This window comes from Chinchilla lanigera, unplaced genomic scaffold (assembly GCF_000276665.1).
Source record: "Chinchilla lanigera isolate Chin_1 unplaced genomic scaffold, ChiLan1.0 scaffold00083, whole genome shotgun sequence".
In the NCBI taxonomy this organism is placed as follows: domain Eukaryota; kingdom Metazoa; phylum Chordata; class Mammalia; order Rodentia; family Chinchillidae; genus Chinchilla; species Chinchilla lanigera.
Window position 1 is genome coordinate 4,557,368 of NW_004955484.1, and position 20,458 is coordinate 4,577,825.

At 42.0% G+C, this 20,458-nt stretch overlaps 1 protein-coding gene across 13 annotated transcripts in view; it reads right to left on the reverse strand.

The window, feature by feature from the left end:
• Positions 1 to 1,787: 1,787 nt before the first annotated feature.
• The window catches only part of Znf821 (zinc finger protein 821), a 20,177-nt gene continuing 1,506 nt past the window's right edge, over positions 1,788 to 20,458 (reverse strand). For 2 of the 13 annotated variants that reach the window (XM_013503997.1, XM_013503996.1), the window contains exons 2-6: positions 20,001 to 20,063; positions 17,481 to 17,597; positions 5,369 to 5,473; positions 3,708 to 3,874; positions 1,788 to 2,748 (exon numbers count right to left, since the gene is read on the reverse strand). In XM_013503997.1, the coding sequence (XP_013359451.1) occupies positions 2,094 to 2,748; positions 3,708 to 3,874; positions 5,369 to 5,473; positions 17,481 to 17,597; positions 20,001 to 20,063 (1,107 nt within the window). In that variant the 3' untranslated portion in view covers positions 1,788 to 2,093. Of the gene's footprint in view, positions 2,749 to 3,707; positions 3,875 to 5,368; positions 5,474 to 6,285; positions 6,432 to 9,057; positions 9,203 to 17,480; positions 17,598 to 18,814; positions 18,933 to 20,000; positions 20,350 to 20,458 lie in introns of those variants that run through there. The other 11 variants (XM_005403520.2, XM_013503993.1, XM_013503992.1 and 8 more) reach the window with 11 other exon arrangements.

Genomic DNA, 20,458 nt, shown 5'->3' on the forward strand with positions numbered 1-20,458 from the left:
AAAGTTTACGTACAAAATCAACCACAAGGACCTGTAAATGTCCTGACTGCTGGCCTTTTCTGCCAGTTCTTTTCTTTGCTCAGGAATATTGTCCAACGTTGCTTAAGTCAGACCCAATCGTAGTTTTTTTTTTTTTTTTTTGGTACCGGGAATTGAACTCAGGACCTTGTGCTTATGAGGCAGGCACTTATGCCACTGAGTTATAGCCCCAGCCCCCAATCATAGTTACTACTCCTAAATTAGGAAGCTTGCCACCAGTTAAGTAAATACTCCAAAGCACAGTACTCTAGTTAGACACAGAAACACTATGTGCCACAAACTATATGTATGTGTGTGTGTTTCTGCCTGCTTGAGCCACTGTTGGTACTTGCATGACTGTCCCATTGGGGGGCTTATACCCCCTGATAATTCAGAGAAGGTCAGCAGTAAGACATAGTGTTTATAGCCCTGGTGTGAACATGTTAACAGTCACTCTTTGCTAATTATTTCCATTTGTGGATGGGGAAAGCAAGACATACAAGTTAAGTAACTTGCCCAACATTACACAGCTAATGAATGGCAGGATAGGTTTTTGTTTTTTGGTGTTGGTAATTAAACCCAGGGACTTATGCTTGCTGTTGTAGGCAAGGGTTCTACTACTGAGCTACATCCCCAGCCCAGCAGGGCAGTTCTGAACCTAGGCATCTAGTTTGTAAATCTGTATTTACTTGGTATTGTGGAGACTAAATGAGATAAGCCATGTAAAGTGGTCACAGTAATCCCTGGCACAACCACTTTGAAACATCCCAAATAGGACTTCAATATTGAGCTCTGTGAGAGAAAGCCATTTGGATCAATTAAGTACTTTCTTTTAAATGTAATTTTTGAAACATTTCAACCTGCCTGGTAGGAACTCACCCTACTTTGGTGGGCATCACATGACACTGTTAGACAGCCTTGGGCCTGTGGAGGTCAGAGAGGAGGCCGAGTCTCCCTGTTACGGTATTGGAAGAGGTCCACATTCCTGGCAGTTATTTTTCTGGCTACAATTTAACTAGGGCACTTCCTTCTGGACCTCAAGATCTATAATTATCTAAACTGTACACAACCTTTGGTGCAGGCTAAGGAAAGTTCTCTACTTGTTCTGTACCATCACAGAAACTTTAGAAATGATCTCAGCATTTGTCTTCTCCATTTGCCATAGTCATTCTGGTCTAGTCTTTGCTACTGTTGACTTGAGTTCTTATTCCCTTGATTCTGAGTTTTCCTCAATGGTTTTATCATTCTACCTTGGCTCTGGAGAATAAATAAAAAGATGAATTAGCTCTTCTCTCAAACATGACTTCAGTGGTGTGTGGAGTACTGCAGCCAATTCCACGAACATATTCCTAGATACAGCTTGCTGCTCTCTGGTATAGAATTTTAAGTGCCTGACAAAACGTATTTTGCTTGGAAAAGTAGCTTGCACCTAGTTTGAAGTATACGTAGTTTTAGAAAACACCAGTTGTGAGAAGAGGCTTCTAATACTTCCTAAGTTTGGAAAAGGTAAGCTAAGTTTACACAGCTTGTAAAACTGTAGATATCAATTATTACGGATGTGGGAATGAATTCTCAATCAGGGTCAGTTCTTTCTTCAGTGCCATAGTTATTCTTCTTCAACTTGTAACAGATATGAGCTTGGATAGCCTAAGCTGAAGATCACACTTCCTTATAAAAGAGCAAGCTATGAGCTTGAAAACTCCCACCCAGCTCTCTACTAGCTCACTCCATTGGCTAGAATAAACAGACAAAAAGCAGGAAAGGGCACATAAAGATAAAATTAATTTATTTGCCCTCACAATTTCATGGGCTGTACTGGGGCCCTATAGGCCCACAAGCCCAGCCTGCTGCAGTGGCTGGGAAGTCCGGTTCTCTGGAGTACCTGCTCCCTTGTCTAGGGTGCCTTGAGCTGGATACCTCCTGACCCCATCATCCTGCTCCCACATGCAAGGGGGTGCACAGGTCCACCTGCAACAAACCCAGATCTGCCTCTGGCAGCAAGGATGGCCTTGTAGGTGCCTGCAGCACTGAGCCCTGTGGGCCTGGTTTTGGGGGAGGGCAGACAGGAGAGCGCTTCAGTGCAGAGAGCTGCTGTTTTGCTCTTCAAAGGCCATCTTGCCCAGAAGCTGGCTGTCCAACTCCACCCCACTCACAGGCAGCTGGAAGAAGTTCATTTCAGCTGCTAAGGCTGCCATGGCAGAAGGGTCCTGGCCAAACTGCGCTCGCAACATGATGTCCATTTTTTCCAGCCTCCTCTTGAGCCGTTTGGCTTCTCGCTCACGGATGAGCCGGGCCTGCCGCTTCTCTGGGGTTTCATTGGCCCGCTTCAGCCTCATGGCCTCCCGGTCTCGCTGTAGGCGGCGTGCCCTCTGCTCATCTGTTTCCTGCATGCGCTGCAGGCGCTTGGCTTCACGGTCCCTCATGCGTCTGACCTCCCGCTCCTCAGGGGTCTCATTATCCCGCCGACTCTTCTTGGCTGTACGCTCTCGTTCTAGCCGTTGCAGTCGTACTTCCAAAGGCTCATTCTGTCGACGCAGGGCCCACTTGCGTACACTAGGGGTCTGGGCTTCCAGCAGCTTCCGGTAGGCAGCACAGTTGTTGCACACAAGCAGAATTCCAGCAGGGTACACTGGAGGACTGAAAGCAGTGTCCTTCCCCTCAGCACTGGAGGGGCCCTCACTGTGAACTGGGGGTAGGGATTCCATATTAAGTACTTCAGGAAGTTTCTCACTAGAAAGCAACATTTTATATGGTTAGTGTTTCCTTGTACCAAAGCTCACATATTCAGCCCTAATTTACTCTTTTCTCCCAGGCCAAATTCAACTACTAGAGCCCCTCCCTGCTTTTGGAGATTAGGGTCTTGTTATATAGTTCAGGCTGGCCTTGAACCCACTATGGAGCCCAGGCTGGCCTTGAACTCACTGCAATCTTCCTGCCTCAGCCTCCCAAGTGCTGGGATTACAGGCACATACCACCACACCTAGCTAGAGGTCCACTTTAGTTTTTTTTTTTTGTTTTTTTTTTTGGTACTGGGGATCAAACTCATGACTTCACACTTGCCAGGCAAGTGCTGTGCTGCTGAGCTATATCCCAGGCTCTAGAGGTCCGTTTCAGTGCTTGAGAAATCTCTTCTCTTTGGGCTAAGGGTATCTACCAAGTCTCAGAGCCTACCTGGAATAAAAGACTGAGCCACCTGCCAGACCAGAAATCAACCTGGATAATATGAAGTTGTGTGACAGTATAGGGCCAGGCCTGATGTGCAAATGAAGGGACCTGGAGGTGGGGGCTTCCACTGCCTCACCTCTCCCATGAAAGGCAGCCTTTGCATTGCATTCCAAGCAAACAGGATAAGGACGGTGTTCACAGAGTTCCACTCTTACGAGACACAGTGGAGACTATGTCCTCATACCTGGTTCCTCTAAATGCTTTGCAACTTCTTTCCTCATGCTTTATTGTAAACACTCTTGCACTTCTTTATGTCTCTTTCTAGTTGAATATATTCAGATGAAGAAAGAAATGGGAATTCACTTCCCTTTGGGGACATCTAAGTGGTATTTCCTAACCTCATTACTTGTATTTCTAAATAGTCATGTGTCACTCTATCCCTTGCCTTTGCTTTGCCTTGGGAAAGCAGAACCCATACCCAGTGATTTGCTCCCTAGCACAATAGGGTTAGGTGCCCGGCTAACCTGTTAAAAGTGGCATGGCTGGTGAAACGGGCTCCACACACAGCACAGTTGGACCGCTGGTCCTCCGAGTGGATTAGGAGGTGACGACCCAATGACCCTGGCGAGCTAAGGGCCCGGCCACAGACAGGACACATGTAGCTTTTGGCGCTCACCACTGCGGCAGTATGCTGTAAGACAGAGCCTTAACATGTTAATTTGCACTACTCCAGGACACTCTGTACTCACTGAACTACATTCTGAGAAATGTCCTCTTCCCATAGTTTCAGAACCAGGGATTTGCAACTGCTCTGTCTGTGTAGCTCTTGAAAGTCATGCCTTGTGTTAGTGGCCCTTTAGATGGACCTGGTCATTCAAATCATTGTTCTAATTTCATTACCTTCAAGTCTGACCAAATTTTAAGTCAAATACCTGGTCTGAAAAACAGTGCGGCTCCAGAGCTCTCTTCAGAGCTTGAGAGGAATTTGTGTTCAGAATCATTTACTTCTATTTCTCTGGCTCCCACTATGCAGGTAAGCAAGAGCCTTTTAAGAGTGATGAACCACTGTGGTGCACACCTATAATCCCAGCACTTGGGCCGCAGGAGGCAGGAGGATCACCACGAGTTCAAGGCCAACCTGGGTTACATAGTGAGTTCAAGGCCAGCCTGGGCTACATAGCAAGACCTTATCTCAAAAACAAAACAAAAACAACACGAGAAAGTGATGAAGGCCAAATCTCAGAGCTGGCTGTGAATACTTTTTTTTTTTTGGTTTTTCTCTGGTATCAGGAATCAAACTCACGACCTTGCACTTGCCAGGCAGATGCTGTACCCTGTACTGCTGAGCTAAATCCCCAGCCCAAGGTTGTGAATACTGATATGTCTTCCCTCATTCTTTTGGAAGACAGTCTTCTAAAGAAATACTTCTGGCAAACTAACTGATATAACCCAGGCTACTCTGGGCTCTGCATATTGATGCCTTGTCAATATGGATCACAAGGCACAGGTGCCTTGCAATTAGATCAGGGTAAACAGAAGACAAAAGACTCTTATTCTGATTCCGTTGTTTATACTTCACTCGTATTTCAGAATATGTCAGTTAAATTTTTTTCTTTAAAGGCCATCATTATAGCCAGGTGTGGTGGCGCACGCCTGTAATCCCAGCACTCAGGAGGTTGAGGTAGGAGGATTGTTCCGAGTTTGAGACCAGCCTGGGCTACAAAATGAGCTCAACGGCAGCCTGAGCAGCATATCGAGACCTTGTCTCAAAAAGACCAAAAAGACAAAAGCCATCATTATTAATATGTTAGTTTCTGTTTCATTAGTATTAAAATATATGCGTTAAATAATTTAGAAAAAATAATGACACTTAATTTTTATACTGTGTCTGCCTGGGAACTCAGAACCTATTTTTCCAACAAATCCCACTTACTCTTTTTTTTTTTTTTTGTTAGTGCTGGGGATTGAACCCAGGGCCTTGTGCATGCCAGAAAAGAGGTCTACCACTGAGCCACATCCCCAGCCCCACTTACTCTCTAAGAAGTTTTGAGAATTGGAGAGGAGTCTTATGGAAACAAAAACCCAAGATGCTTCAGCAGCCAGAGGCAAAGGCCAATACAGGCTCTGGGCTATAAATAAGCCACGGACACTTGGGTTCCAGAGCTCATGGCTCCCCATGCCGTACCTGGTATACGTGAGCAATCAGCTGCTCCCGACTCCCACAGTCTAGCTGACAGAGGGGACACTGGCAGAGTTCAAGCAAAGGGTCAGAATTCAGATTCTCTGTGACCTGCAATTTAATAAACAGGCAATTCATGGAGCGACCTTACTAGTCTCTTCCCTGCTCCCACCTCTTTAACAGGGTTAAAAGGAGCACATTCTGATGTCACGTGTTATTCTTAGGTTTCTATTGTGGGCTGAAGGAAAAAGTAATGTCTGAAAGGGAATTATACTCGCTTACATCTTCATTTTCTCCAAGGCTTTCCACCATGAGGACACAGGATTGCCCCGGAGAGAGTTGCTATTTTACCTAAGAAACACTGCAGTAAAGGATTAGCATCTCTCCTGTCATGCTCCTTGTAGGAGTCCTCAGGAAACAATTTAGTGAGAAGGTGATACCTCAGGTAACCTTCTGACAAATTTGCAAACATGTTCTAGTACACCTTAAAAAGTAAGCTTTTAGTTTGTAAAAGTGGCTGTTCCACCTGGAAAGAAATGGGGAGTTTTAGGAAACAGAACTGTAAATAGGTACAGTGCTGTAGGAGTAGAAAACGAAAGCCAGTATGATGAAAGCTGTGTCTGAGGGGTAGGTTCTGGTGCTGTGAAGCAGGAGGCTTGGTCAAGACTGTGACATACAGCTGAGAAGCATCAGGGCTGATTAGAAGGGCAGGGCATTCCAGGACTCAAGAACCATTCATGCTGGGCATGGTGGCATTTCCTGTAATCCTGGCACTTGGAAGCCAAGGCAGGAGGAGCACCATGAGCTTGAAGTCAGCCTAGGCTACATAGTAAGTTCAAGGCCAGCCTGAACTACATAGTGAGACTCTGTCTCAAAAAAAAAAAAAAAAGGAATTTTATTTTAAAAAGCCATTTTCCACTTGCCTCATGCTCTACTAGTTTGTTCCCACCAACAGGCTGCTCTGCATTCTCTAAGTCTTTTTCCACTTTGACCACCCCGCCATCTTCCTCTGATGTGTGGGAAGAGACTTCATCTTGTGTGGTCTCCTCTTCATCACCCTCACTGTCACCTGGAACATACAAACTGGTCACTTGTTCTGGTTTTTGCAGGAATACATACTGAGCTGCTGTCCACCTTGCAGTTTGCAGCTATAATGAAAAACACTTTCAGATCTTCCATAATATAGTTTGAATTAGTGTCTAATTGGGCACAAGTCATATTAAGTGGAAAGCAGCTATCACTGTTATGCCATATACACACAAGTGAAAAAACTGGACACAGAACTACATTGGAAAACCATTACTGGGTCCTCTACACTATCACACACAAAAAAATCCTTATGAATGATTTGTTCTCAACTATCTCACACTTCAAATCACACCTCTCCAAGCACCTCATTACAGGTTTTTTCCCACAGCATACAACTTCTGACTTACCACCATTTCTTGCTGGTATTTTACTTACTTTTCTTCAAAATCTGTATAATTTCTCTATGGTGTCACAGACTATTCTATCCTGAGCTCCACTAATATGTTCTCTCCCAACAAGCCCCAAGGAAACACCAGCAAGCTTTTCTCCCCTCATCAATAAGGAGGCAGTAATAAATTAGTTGAAAATGATGTCACTCTATAAAGTCTGTTCATTATAGTAGAAAAATTAGCACAGTAATCAACCTCAGGCACTTGTCATGGTATCCAACTCTCTCTGTTCTTACTCTACTAGTGATGCAGCATTCAAAGCTCAATATACCCGCACCCCTTTTTCAGTAAGGTAAGGTCTCTCTGTGTAGTTCAGGCTGGCCTTGAACTCACTATGTAGCTCAGGATGGCCTTGAAGTCTCAGTGATCTTCCTGCCTCAGCTTTGAGAGTCCTGGGATTATAGGTATGTAGCACCACCACATCCAGCTCAATATATCTGTTGTTTCTATTGGTTCTTTGTATTATGTGATGGATAACTAAATGCACTAAATAGAAGGAATGAGTTTTTCTTCACTTTAGAATTAAACACTATTTCTTGTGACTTAAATGTAACTGAGTTTTAGTTGGGGGGGGCAGGATGTAGCTGGTTTGCATGACCTGATGTGTTTTCTTTATTACTTATAAAATAGTTAAAAAAAAAAAAAAAAAGACTTAAAAAAAACTCACCACATAACAGCAAATGGAGTTCTTTCTAAAAGGAAAAAAACTAGCACCCTGACAATCACAAGAGGAAGGCTAACCTATGGAAGCTGTCAGAATCCAGTCCTATCCCCACTTCACCCAGATCCTGGACACCTGGACCTGACGTAAGTAGAGAGACATACACGGTAGAGTCTTCAGGCTCTTTGCATCTGCAGTGAGATTCAGATTTTCTCACTAATAGTGCTGTCTGTCTTCTCTCTACTATCCTTTGCATAATTTCAAATCCACCAGTGTCTGGACAAAACTGGTTATATTCTCGTTCTCCATGAGAAAGTCTCACCACTCATCATAGTTATTTATGTCTATATACCACCAGTAGGCTGCAGGACTGGATTGGGGTCCTAGGAAGATCTATGGTATGTGTGCCATAATCCCAGCCTGAAGCTTCCTTTCATTCATTTGTATCCAGCTCAAGGATTGGCACAGATTAAATCATACCATATTTTTTTTTTTACCAGCTTCCTATTTGGAATACTTGTAAGCTTAATATAAGACACTGTTGTATTAAACATAATTTTGTAATGTATCAACTATCCAAATACATCTCTAGAAAGAGAAAAAAAAAAAAAGTAAGGTGTACTATCTAGAGGGATGATACATCTTTTCCAGAATGGAAACATACTAAATTTCTGTAGAAGATGCTGCTATTCTTACCTGTGTTACTCAAGGAAGTGGTGAGTTCCATAGGTTTTCTAGAAATTTGAGGCTCACTTTTCTGTACTTAATGATTAGTTATTAAATTTTTTTTACTGACTGTTGTTGCTTAATTATTTGTTTGGGGAAAACTGTGGTTCCTAGAAAGCTGTAGAACCCTTTTTGTTCTCCCCCAGGCTCACACTGAAGAAAAGTCAGAAATGTCACTCTGAACTGATACCAATAATAATCATTATCAAACGGATGGGTGAGACCAAGAATGTGTGGAAATCTTCCTATGAAATAACCCATTTCAAAATGTACCTGTTCATGCAGGTCATGGAACAATCCATGAGGGCCAACTTGGAAGAACGAGTCTTTTCTATCCTAACCTGAGAACTACTTTGAGGGCTATAGTGTAGGAAGATTCAGAGTGTACCATTTTATATACTGCATAATCTCATCACTAAGCAAACCTTGTATAACATTAAAACTATGCCCTGCAGCAAAAAATCATCAATGCCACCCTTCTTTTATTAATTGTGAATAAATATATCCTGGGAGAGAGGGTTTTTTTTTTTTTTTCATTTGACCTAATCCAGGGACTACATGAGCATTAATTATCCTGTGTCTCTATCACAACCATCACAAACTTATCTGCATACGGCACTGTGCTGAGTACTGTAGTCCATGAGTTGAGGAACACATAATGCCAGACCTGTCCTCTCTCTCTGAATAAGCATATGTTCACACCTTAGAACACTGGTGGGGGCACTCAAAATCTACATACTTGCTTTTTTATATCTTCCTCCCAACCCTCATGCACAATCCCAGAGCACACACACTCTGATAATTCTTCTCCCATTGCCCTGAGTCATTACCAGAAGGTGCAGAACTCACTGCTACTGGAGTCCTGATCTCTTAGTTGTTGGATAGCTTGTCGCTGACTGCCAAGGTCTCCAGGAAAATCAGTTTTCATCATCGCCTGGCGGGCTTGCTCTTCTAGCCCAGCAAATACTTGATCCCCTGGTGGTCACAAGGAAAAATAGTCAGGCCACCAGCTGGGAAGCATATCCCCAGGCAAGCTCACTGGAAGGTCAGACCATTCAAAGATAGGAGACAGGCAGGTACCCTGTGGTGGGGTCATTCATCTCTAAGTCAGCTTGCTGCCTCCAACAGTTTCTGGGCACAGCTGCTCTTCCTGGGCAGTAAGCCAGATGCTCTAGAAAGCATTGCTTCTCTTAAATCTTCCTCTTTCTGAGTCTTTTCAAAAGGTGAACAATTGCTACTTTATGAATTTAACTGCAGACTTTCAATTCCATTTACAACCTTCTATCAGGATTGAGGAACTACAGGCAAAATGACGGGATGATAATAGGGCAATAAATTTGGACAAAATCTCTATACCTTAAGTTGCTAGCATTATGGTCTATCTTGGACTGCAAACGAGTGCTTCAAATAATCCTTCTAAATAAATTTCATCTTCATCCCATCCTATTTTTCATCCACAGTCTTTTCAAGACATGTTCTGGAAGTTCTTCCTTGACTTTCTTTTTAATGCCTATCAGAACTAGCATGAGAAAGCCAACTGGCTGAAAATTGGACCAGGGGAGAAAAGATAACATTTCTGCTGTTTTTCCTGAAACACACCAACTAATTTACATCAAACAATATTTACTGTACAGTCTCCTTGGGACAGTGTACCTCTGCCCCCTTTGAGTACCCAAGAGCCCTGGACCCATCCTTACTTTTACATTTACTTCTGATGAACTTTGCCTGGGATCCACATGGTTATTGAACAGTTAACATTTAAATGCTCTTTTATTTCCAGAATACCAGGCATAAGGAGAAAAGAGAGTTGGGTTTCTTCAGGTTTCCATTATCTCCAAGTGGAAACTATAGTCCTCATTCCCCAGCCAACAAGAGCCTTAATAAAAAGCCCTAGTGACATGTTTGACAATAGAGCAGGCCCTTTCTTACTGCAGAGGGAAAACAAAGTAAAAAGGCTCAAGTTCTGAGCTCGAACACAATGATGTAGGAAAAATGAATTGGTGAGGTGATCTATACTGCTAGTCCTTGGGCAGTGAGAAAATACAGGGTCTTACTATGTAGTTCAGGCTGGCCTTGAACAATGTAGCTCACATTGGTCTCAAATTCAGGGCAATCCTCCTGCCTCAGCTTCCCAAGTGTTGGGATTACAAGTGTGCCTGGCTGATAGTGAAAAATACTGATGTGTGAGTATGCTTCGCGTGACCTACTTGGTCATTTGTTAAGCAAATATTCATTAAATGTCTACTATACATTAAGTGTTGAATATGAATTATAGTTACTATGCTAGTTCCAGGCTCTACACTGAATGCTTTATAGTCATTACCTTACTTCTCTGTAAAACTATGAGGGTAATATTACCATCTACATATAATTTTCCAAGGACAAAACTAAGATCTATTTTGGAACTAAGCATTTAAACCCAAGTCTGCCCAATGGTTTTTTTCTTTTTTAAATACTGAGGATTGAACCCAGGGCGTTTGCACTGAGCTACATCCACAGCCCATTTATATTTTAAGATAGGGTTTTTGTAAGTTACTAAGCTGCTCAGTTGGGCTCAAACTTGTGTACCTCCTGCTTTAGAGTGCTGAGGTTATTGCCTGCTCCACCATGCCTGGCCTGTAATGTTTCTTTTTTTGGTGCTGGGATTGAACCCAGGGCCTTGCAGCACGTGTTACAAATGCACTCTATCACTGAGCTATATACCCTTACCCACTAAGGTCCATAGTTTTTAACTGCTGTCTAGTAGAGATGTGAGTTTAAGATTAGAAGGATCATCAAAGTGGTTTTGCTGCTAACAAATGTTTGTCTCTCTGTGGGAATAATGGATCTTAGCTTGGTGCTAGTGTTAACTTTGTACCATAAGAAACTGAAAGCAGTCTTTTTTTTGGTTTTTCTCTGGTACCGGGAACTGAACTCACGACCTTGCGCTTGCCAGGCAGGCGCTTTTGCCACTGAGCTAAATCCCCAGCCCAATAAGAAACTTATATACAGAATTTAAATATCAAAATAATGTTCTCAAGGCCAGTATATGACAAAAGGAAAAATGATGGTTCTGAAACCACATCATGAATTACCATGCCTGGATTATAGTAACTGACATTGTGGCAACTATGACTCATCCTGTGGGTGGGAACGGAGGTGGAAAGTGTTAAAGTATACTCCTAGATACACAGCCCTAAGTAAAGGAAAAATAAGTTGTTTTAAGTCCATCTTCACAGTATCTAAGGTGACACATTGGATATAAATTACTGCTAGAGAAAGCAAAAAATGAGTTCTGTGTTTAAGAGTGCTTTATCATCCCTTTCTGCAGAAGTAAAGTATTCAATTTTTCCACGTTGGTTTCACTGAAACCACAAGATCACAGGCCAAATAGGATAGCTTTTCAATTCTTCTATGGAGGCATATGTTTTTGGACCAAAGGGTCATGGGCAGACATGGCAGGAAGAAACAAGTGATATACTAATGTGTAATTATCAACAGTAGACCATTCTTGGCAGTGATACTTTTGGTCTCTAAAGAAACCTAGCCAGAAACCACCAAGGTGTATAACGTGCTAAGAATGAACAATATTTTTTTCCCTTTTGTACTGGGGAATCACCACTGGATTAGTAGAAAGGTATCTAAAAGCATATGTACTTTTCAAGATGAGCAGTAATGCTTAATCTTTATCAATGCAAACTCAAAATTTATTTTTTGTCTACTGATGTTGCTTAAATATAACTTCTCTGTCCAAGACTTGTTGGCAACCTCACCTAGCATAATTGATATAAATTAATACTGTCATTCCTTTTTGGCAGTTTGGAAAGAAAAGCTGTGCTCTTTTATTCTATTCCTGATTGGGAAAAATAGCAAAGGTAAAAGTTATTCCTCAAGGCTATTCCAGTTTTAAGGACACCATAAAGCAAAATACATAAAACATTTTAAAAGAAGCAATTCTAGCAGACACTTCAAAGATAAATGAGTGATCTTTTAGTAGTCACTTTTAGCTAGTTTCTGAAGTTGCTTGTCCAGAATTATCCTTCTCATAAGAAGCAGGACTAGCAGGCTGGAGATACAGTTCAGTGGCATAGCGTAGGCCTGGCAAGCCTGAGGTCCTGAGTTTGACTGCTAGCACCAAAAAAAAAAAAATCAGGACTTGCTAAAATTGTGTCATATTAACTCACGTCTAATGTGATCCATAGAAATACCAGTGATAAAGAAGTGTTACAAAATTAGCCAGATATGGGGTGCATGCCTATAATCCCAGTAGTTTGAGAGGTTGAGATAGGAGGATTGCCTGAGCAACTTAGATCCTATCTCAACATAAATATACAAAGACCTGGGATGTAGCTCAGTGCGAAGGTCCTGGGTTCAATCCCCAGTTACTAACTCTCTCTCTTTCTCTCTCTCTCTCTCTCTCTCTCTCTCTCTCTCTCACACACACACACACACACACACACACTGCTATAAACCTGCCTATTTTTATAATGTAGAATTATTTTTATTTTGAGACAGAGTAGGTTTTAAAAAATCATCTGGTCCCTAGACATTAATGTAGGGCATTTGTCTTATTAAATATGGGCATTTATTTATCTATTAATAGTTGGGCTCCACTATAAAAAACAAGGTACTACATCTACTTTTTTTTGGTACAAAAATCAAAATCCTGTTTGTCTTTGATTTGGCTTAGGTTTTTCAGATCATGTAAGAATGAGGCCACACAAGCCAGTTCAGAGTACAGACAAAAAGAATGGGATGAAAGTCTCTAGAAGGCAAAGATTTTATAATTGTCTTTCTTGGATCCTTGGTACTGTTAAACAAATGCAATTTCGGACTGACTGAAATTAAATAAAGCAGCCAAAACATATTCTCTAAGGGAGCAGATGTCAAGGTCAGAAAAAAAGGAGCTAGTGGAAGTGAGGAGCTTAGGATTCCATTTCTAGCTGACAGTCTTGTAACCCAGGTGGTATCACATGTTGGGAACACAGCCACTACCTTATGAGAATGCCAAACAGAATGAATGAAGACAAAAGAAGCTGTGCTTTTTAGAAGAGAAAAGACCTTACAGGCTTTTATTCCTTCTCCTCTAAGAAAAGCTTTTAGTTGAAGTTTTCTAGTCTTTAATGTATCCTGCAATCTGAAAGCAAAATCTCTCAAAATTTCCTTTCTTAGTGGTTTGTCTGGTTCAAACTCCCTATATCTGAGCACTACAAAAGACTGTATTTTCTACCTCTCTAGAAATAAATGACAGGATTTGTACTCAAAGGAGTGAAATGGAGGCGATGATGGAGAAGATATAAAATAGATTTCAATGCAGCACATCTCTCCATGACTAACAGTTCTGGACTTTTATTGCAAATGAGTCTATTAATGAAGCAAGAGTGGGCAAAAGAGAAAGAGTTTGTGTGGATATTTCTGGGGAAAGGATCATTCCAGCATGTGATATAAAAGCAGTCCCGAGGAAAACCAAATCACTGCCAAAGCAGCCTCCCGATCTAAAGCAGATCTGACAAATGCTGCTGGGCTATAGCAGTGGGATTCTTAATATATCCTTTTAGGCGTGCTTTTAGCATCATGCCACATAATCTTCTTCCCAGAAGGCAGATGTAATAAAGCTCAGCCATTACTCTGCTCAAGTGCTGGTTGGTTTTGATATTTAAGCAAATCTTCTGCAGACCTCCCTGGTTCCCAGACCTTTAGTCCACTCCATTTACTTTATTTTGGTTTTGTGTTTAGTTTTATCTTTTTGAGACAGGATCTCAAAATGCAGTTCAGGCTGGCCTAGAGCTCACTTTGAAGCCCAGGCTGCCCTTAAACTTGCAACAATCCTCTTGCTCAGCCTCCCCCTTCCAGAGTACTGGGATTACAGGTATGTGCCACCATGCCCAGCTTCCATGTACTTTAAATAGATAAACAGCACTAAATTCAATACATATGGGGGGCTGGGGATTTAGCTCAGCAGCACAGCGCCTGCCTGGCAAGTGCGAGGTTGTGAGTTCGATTCCTGGTACCGGAAAAACAAAACAAAACAGAAAAAATCAATACATATGATTAGCTCTATTTCACTGCAAAATGTGTAAGAGACTAAAATTTTCAGAAAACTAAAAGTACCTATTTCTAGTTGCCATTATTGTCATGGGCAATGAAAAAAAGATGATCTTTCACAAAGGGTAGAGTTGAGCCAGGCGTGGTGGCACATGCCTGTAATCCCAGCACACTGTGAGGTTGAGGCAGGAGGATCACTGCAAGTTTGCGGCCAACCTGAGCTACATAGTGAGTTCAAGGCCAGCCTGGACTACACAGCGAAACCCTGTCTCAAAAAAAAAAAGTGTAGGGTCAGTTTCCGTCCCCAAATAATAAATAAACAGAAGTTCTTAAGAAATCAGCAAATCTCAGTATATTATTTTCTTTGGTTGAGCTTAGTCCATTACTGGATAGCCTTCACAGCTCCTTGCCCAGATACATCACTTAAAACAGCCCCTCTTTGGGCTTGCTTTTTAGTTGCTGTGGAATGTTTGCATTTACAGCCCCACAGTAAAGACCCTCTTAATGAAGAGCCTGCAAAGCCCCATCCATCCCACAAACAGTGCAGCATTCACTTGCTTGACTCTGGTAACCGCATTTCTAGCTGTGGACCTGTGGTATTTCCCCTTCTCCATGGCCTGTCTGTCTTTCTGTTTTCCAACTGCAATACCAGCATCAACTCATCTTAGCTTTGACTAGTTAGGGTGGGAGGAGATGCAACCGATGGATATATGCTATGTGGATGTAAGCACAGGCCAACCAAGACTTTGCTGGTTGCTGCAGCCTTACTACAATCTTGCCATCATCCCCTCCAGCTACTTTTCTCAAATCTAATCAGACTCTGTACAGGCAGCTTTACAATATGGACACCCAACTCCTTTAATTGCCTTATCTGTAAACCCATAATCTCTATGAAGGGTACCTTTCCTGCTCTGTCTTCTTGTGGTCTGTATTTATACCTTTTTCATCTTTGACTGCAGAAGGGGAAGACAATCCCCCTGAACCTGTGTTGACGTACGCTAGCTATACTTAATTTTATCTCCCTTGACAATCTTCACACTGAAGCACATTGGGTCTTATTTTTTGTTTTTGTTTTTTTTGGTACCAGGAATCAAACTCACGATCTCGTGCTTGCCAGGTAGCTGCTGAGCCACTGAGCTACATCCCTGGCCCACACTGTATCTTAAGTGTTTTAGCAGCTACTTCTAAATCTTCATAAACCATTCACCTTTATATTAAGCAGCCTTGCATATCCACCTATTCCAGAATATACTTTTTTTTTTTTCTTTTGGCTTTTTGAGTCAGGGTCTTACTCTGCAATTCATGCTGGCCTTGAACTTACTATGTAGCCACGGCTGGCCTCAAACTTGAGGTAACCCTCCTGCCTCAGCCTCCTGAGTGCTAGTCCCATCTTATAGAACTTTTCCAGGACTGACATAGAATAATTATATGTGGAAGTCCGCTAACCTCATTATTAATCTATAAAATGTCAAAGTCATCCTAATTCTCTCTGTTTAAACTATTTTCTCTTCTGCTCTTAAAATTACCCAGAAAAGATTTATCAGTGTCTGGCACTGATAAATATATTTTTAATAAACTTTAATTCTTTTAATTCCTTAGCTAAACTATCCTCTCAAATGTAGTGGGTTGGTTTTTTTTGTTTGCTTTTTTTTGTTTTTTTTTTTGCCTTAAAACAAAATCTTGTGTTATGCTTTTGAATTTTCTTCAAAGGTTGTTGCACTTTACTCAATCAGTCTGCCATAATAGTAACTATTTGTCTCTTTTATGATCATTTGTGTGAGAATGCTTATCCCCCCAGATCGTAAGAAAATGGTTATCTCAGATCTACACAGATATTACTGTTAATTTAGAGAGTATTTTTGGAATACCATCTATGAGCAGTGCCAGAAGTAGAGAGACACACAGCACATAATCTCTGCTCCTTAGACGTGCAGAATAGACTATTATTTTTATTATTATTATTTGTTTTTGTTTTTGTTTTTTTTCCGGTACCAGGAATAGAACTCACAACCTTGTGCTTGCCAGGCAGGCGCTGTGCCGCTGAGCTAAATCCCCAGCCCCAAGTGCAGAATAGACTATACACATGAAACTGCTAAGAAACAATACAAAGCAACAGTGAAAGCCTGTCTTCTTGTTCTAGTCTCCCTTATGTGATCCATCCCACACACTGCTTCATAGTACCAAAACTACATTCTAAATGTCACTCCTCTTTCCCTGTTGAAAAACCTTTGATAACTCTCAAGTCTACACAATGAAGTTTGCATTTGCATCAACCCTCAGGCCTCCACACTGTAGAATTAAACATCTCTAATTTTATGTGTTATGACTTCAAAACTTGTTTTATACAAAATCTCATTCTCTGAATATGCCATGTGCATTCCTCTTGTAACTATTCACATGATTTTCCCTCTCCCTCTTCTCACTTTTTTTTAGTTCCACTTTTTACTAAGGTCTAGCTTAAATTCATGATAGGGCCTCCTTCATCATGCATTCATTCTCTTGGTACCTCAGTGCATAGAACTCTTTCAATTTTCCTCCTTTTCATATCTGTAATACATACAGTCTGTAGCATCCCTACTTGACACTTAGTATATGCTACCTTGTATGTCTGGGTATATGTGCATGTGTATGAGGCCATTACAGTTTTATATATTTTATATTATTGTACAGCCCTTATGTCTACTGAAGTCGTCTACATAAAGTAGGTACCCTATAACTGTTATTGTGGGTATTAAAGGTGAATCAAATGCACATATCCCTACGACAGGTATGTGCCCCTGTTTTACTCCAGTAACCATACACTTTAAGTCCATATATCCAAAACTTTTTTTTTCCAGTCTTTTTGAGACAGGGTCTCACTCTGCAGTTCAGGCTGGCCTTGAGCTCACTATGTAGCCCAGGCTGGCCTCAAATTCATAGCAATCCTCCTGCCTCAGCCTCCCTGAGTGCTGGGATTACAGGTATGCACCACCACGTCCAGCCTCCATATATCCAGAACTTTTAACCCCTTCTTCATTAAAAATTAGTACATGGGACTGGGGATTTAGCTCAGTGGCACAGTGCCTGCCTGGCAAGCACAAGGTCGTGAGTTCGATTCCCAGTACCAGGAAAAAAACAAAAATAAATAAATAAATAAAAATTAGTATGTGTCTCTCACCCTAATTCAGGTTACTCTCTTATTCCAACCCTTAACATTCCCAGATTCCAAAAGACAAGGCTCAGTACTCACAGTGAACTTTATTTGGATTTGTCTGTTTCCGGCGGGACATGTTTTTCTGATCTGAGAGCTCTGGCCTTTCCCAGTTTCACGACTCGATATGTTACTACCCCCTTGCAAGATGCTAACCTACAATGAAAAAGGGTGTTGTTAGCACATGTCATTTCCTCCCAGAAAATATATAAAATTAAAAGATAAAGAAAGACTTATAAAAAGAACTCCTAAGCATATAAAACTCACCAGTTATAAATAATTGAACTAATGAAAGAAGTAAATAAATCTCTAGCATGGTGTCAAAATACCAGTAAGTTGAATAGGGGTTCCTTCAAAGGATTTAGAGAATTCTACTCTAAATCCATCTTCAGAATCCAGAACACTGTTAAATAACCATAATCAAAGTTACAGGTTAGAAAAAGATGCAAAACTCAGGGCTCAAAGTAGTGGGGGCTCACAGGAATAACCACTGTAGATTGGGAAAGAATGCAAAAGGTAGTAAGAATGTGGCTGCTCATAGTCACATGCCCAGTGGAAGTCCAGCCCTGCAAACTACACCAATGCAAGGCTCTAGATATCTTATTTTTCAAGAGATTATCTTACATAGAGGTAAGAAGGGCATCATACCCGTGAGACAGGCATCTATAAATGATCAAACACCGTGGGAAACCGAGTGACACAGGCATAGTGCTGGGCACTGCGGATGACACCGCACTAAAGCAAGGTGCACTTCTAATGCTAAAGACAGGCCTTTTCCAGAAGTCAGATGCCATCCATGTTGTTGGATACCAATTAAACGCAATGTGGAGCATCAACTTGACCCTGCTCACGTAAAGTTAACACCTTTAGAGCCTCTTCCATTCCTGCCTCTGTGTAGCAAAAAGACCAGTGGAGGAAATAAAGAAAAAAGCTCCTTAATCAAGAAGTGCTGCAGAGGCATGCATGTGCTCTTCTGATGCAGGCGGGAACAGGTTCTGGAGGTTCCTGGTTAGCTACAAGAGAGACTAGCTCAGTGGTAAGCATTGTTATAGAATCTGCAAGGGATTAGTCCCAGAAACTGTGACATTTTCCTTGGAAGACAGAGTGAATAAACAGATATAAAAAGAGATTCTTTCTCTTACTGAAGACAGGAATACAGCTCTGGTCATCCTCTAAGTTTTCTGCCTTCTCAAACTGTACTCTCATATAAAAATACAAAAATTGTAGTTTATAGCCTTCAGAGGAATAAGAGGCTACTACTAGCTGTACTTTGCACTCCAGTTAATGAAGACTTGCCTCCTGTTATGCCAACTAACTCCTCTATGTAGCTAGAAAGGACCTCAAACCTGTAATCAGATCCTGCCTCCCCTTACCAAAAGAAGAAAGAAACCGCAAATGGCAAAGACAGGCCTCCACAGGAAGTGGCAAAGGAAGCAGCTTTCAGGCAGTCTTCTATCATATCTGCATATCAAACACAGTTCTTTTTCAGACCTTTAATTAAAAAAAAAGAAAAACTCCAAATGTATACAGTAAAAACCAATTTTTATTATTAGAGGCCAGCTTACTGGTATCTAACGGTTTCTCCTAAGTTTTGCTTGTGTATAACATTTCTAATCAAGTAATTCTTTTACTAATGGAAGCAGTGAATCAAAATCACAGTTCATATGTTTTCTCTATGTCTATGATTCACCAAGTGGAGAGCTGAATGTAATGCAGGTTGTCTATTAATTTTTCAAAAATACACCTATATTATATAAAGAAAAAGTGGAATTTTGACTAATCTATATGTTCTCCCCATCAAGATCACAAATTGAAACTGAGATAAAGTAATCAAGTCTCTTCTGAAGGAAAATCAAATAATTCGAGGCAGGCTCCATTCAGGTCATTTTGGCAAAATGACAGTTCAATACTCAAGCCGTAAAGCAGGAGACAGAGATGAGCATCTACATATTTAAATCCGCAGCGTCCACTGTCTCTTACAATCCTCCTAGTGGCCCAACGGGGAACTGACCAGATGGTACCCCATGGTGTTTTTCACACCTGAGGGATCCAGGGAAAAACAAGCAAATAACTCCCCTCTCATAAAACAAAACAGAAAAACTACAAAAAGCCCTGTAGACTCAAGGTCTCTCGAAAATAAATAAGGAAGTAAATGGCGCTGAAAGGATACTCATGACCACACAGCGAGCTCAGAGGTTAGACAACTGTTTTATGGCTGGAAAAGGCTAATAAAACGCATAGACACACTGCCCGGAGGTCACTGCTTTACTTTCAGCACTGCCTCAGTTTCCAAGCCCACATCCAAAACTAAACCAAAAACGTACTGGGATGGGGAAGAAAGGTAAGCGTAAGTTCAGGTCTACAAGGGATTCTGTTTAAAAAGGAAGGCAACTCTGTCTGTAAGAGCGAAGTCCAGAGTCCTTGGGAGGATGCCACACCTCCCCTTATCACCGTCTCTGGCCTCCTATAGGTGTTAGGTTGCAGCTTCTAGAGCACACCACATACTTTAGCAGAAAAAAAAACAGATGAAACGAAGCCTTAAAAAGGGTGCACTCCCACCTCCAGCTTTGGTGCAGTTCCCACGGAGCAAAGTAAACTCGTCCGAATCCAAGTGATTCGCATCTGCCAAAAACAAGAGGACAATACAGCTGGTCGCGCAGTCGCCTCCCTGCCCCCCGCCCGCGTTCCCCCGGGTCGGGTCCGGACAGTGTGCACCATCAGCTGAGATGTTCCCGCTGGGTGTTTCAAGCACGGGCACAGGTAAATTCCCAGGAATTACAAAGAGCCAGACGTCGTCCGAGGAGGCTCGGACAGACGCTCAGACAACACGGTCTTCCCCGAAATCTAAATTTAGAAGCTCCTCTGGCAGACCCTGCCCGCAACGGAGACCCCGGCCCGCACTCCCACGCCCATCCTCCCCTCCCCCAGCGCCACCCAAGCCTGTCAGACGCCGGGCCGTCCAGGCTGCGCCCGGCCCGCGCCCACGCGGGGAGGGCTGCCGCGCGGACCCCGCTCCC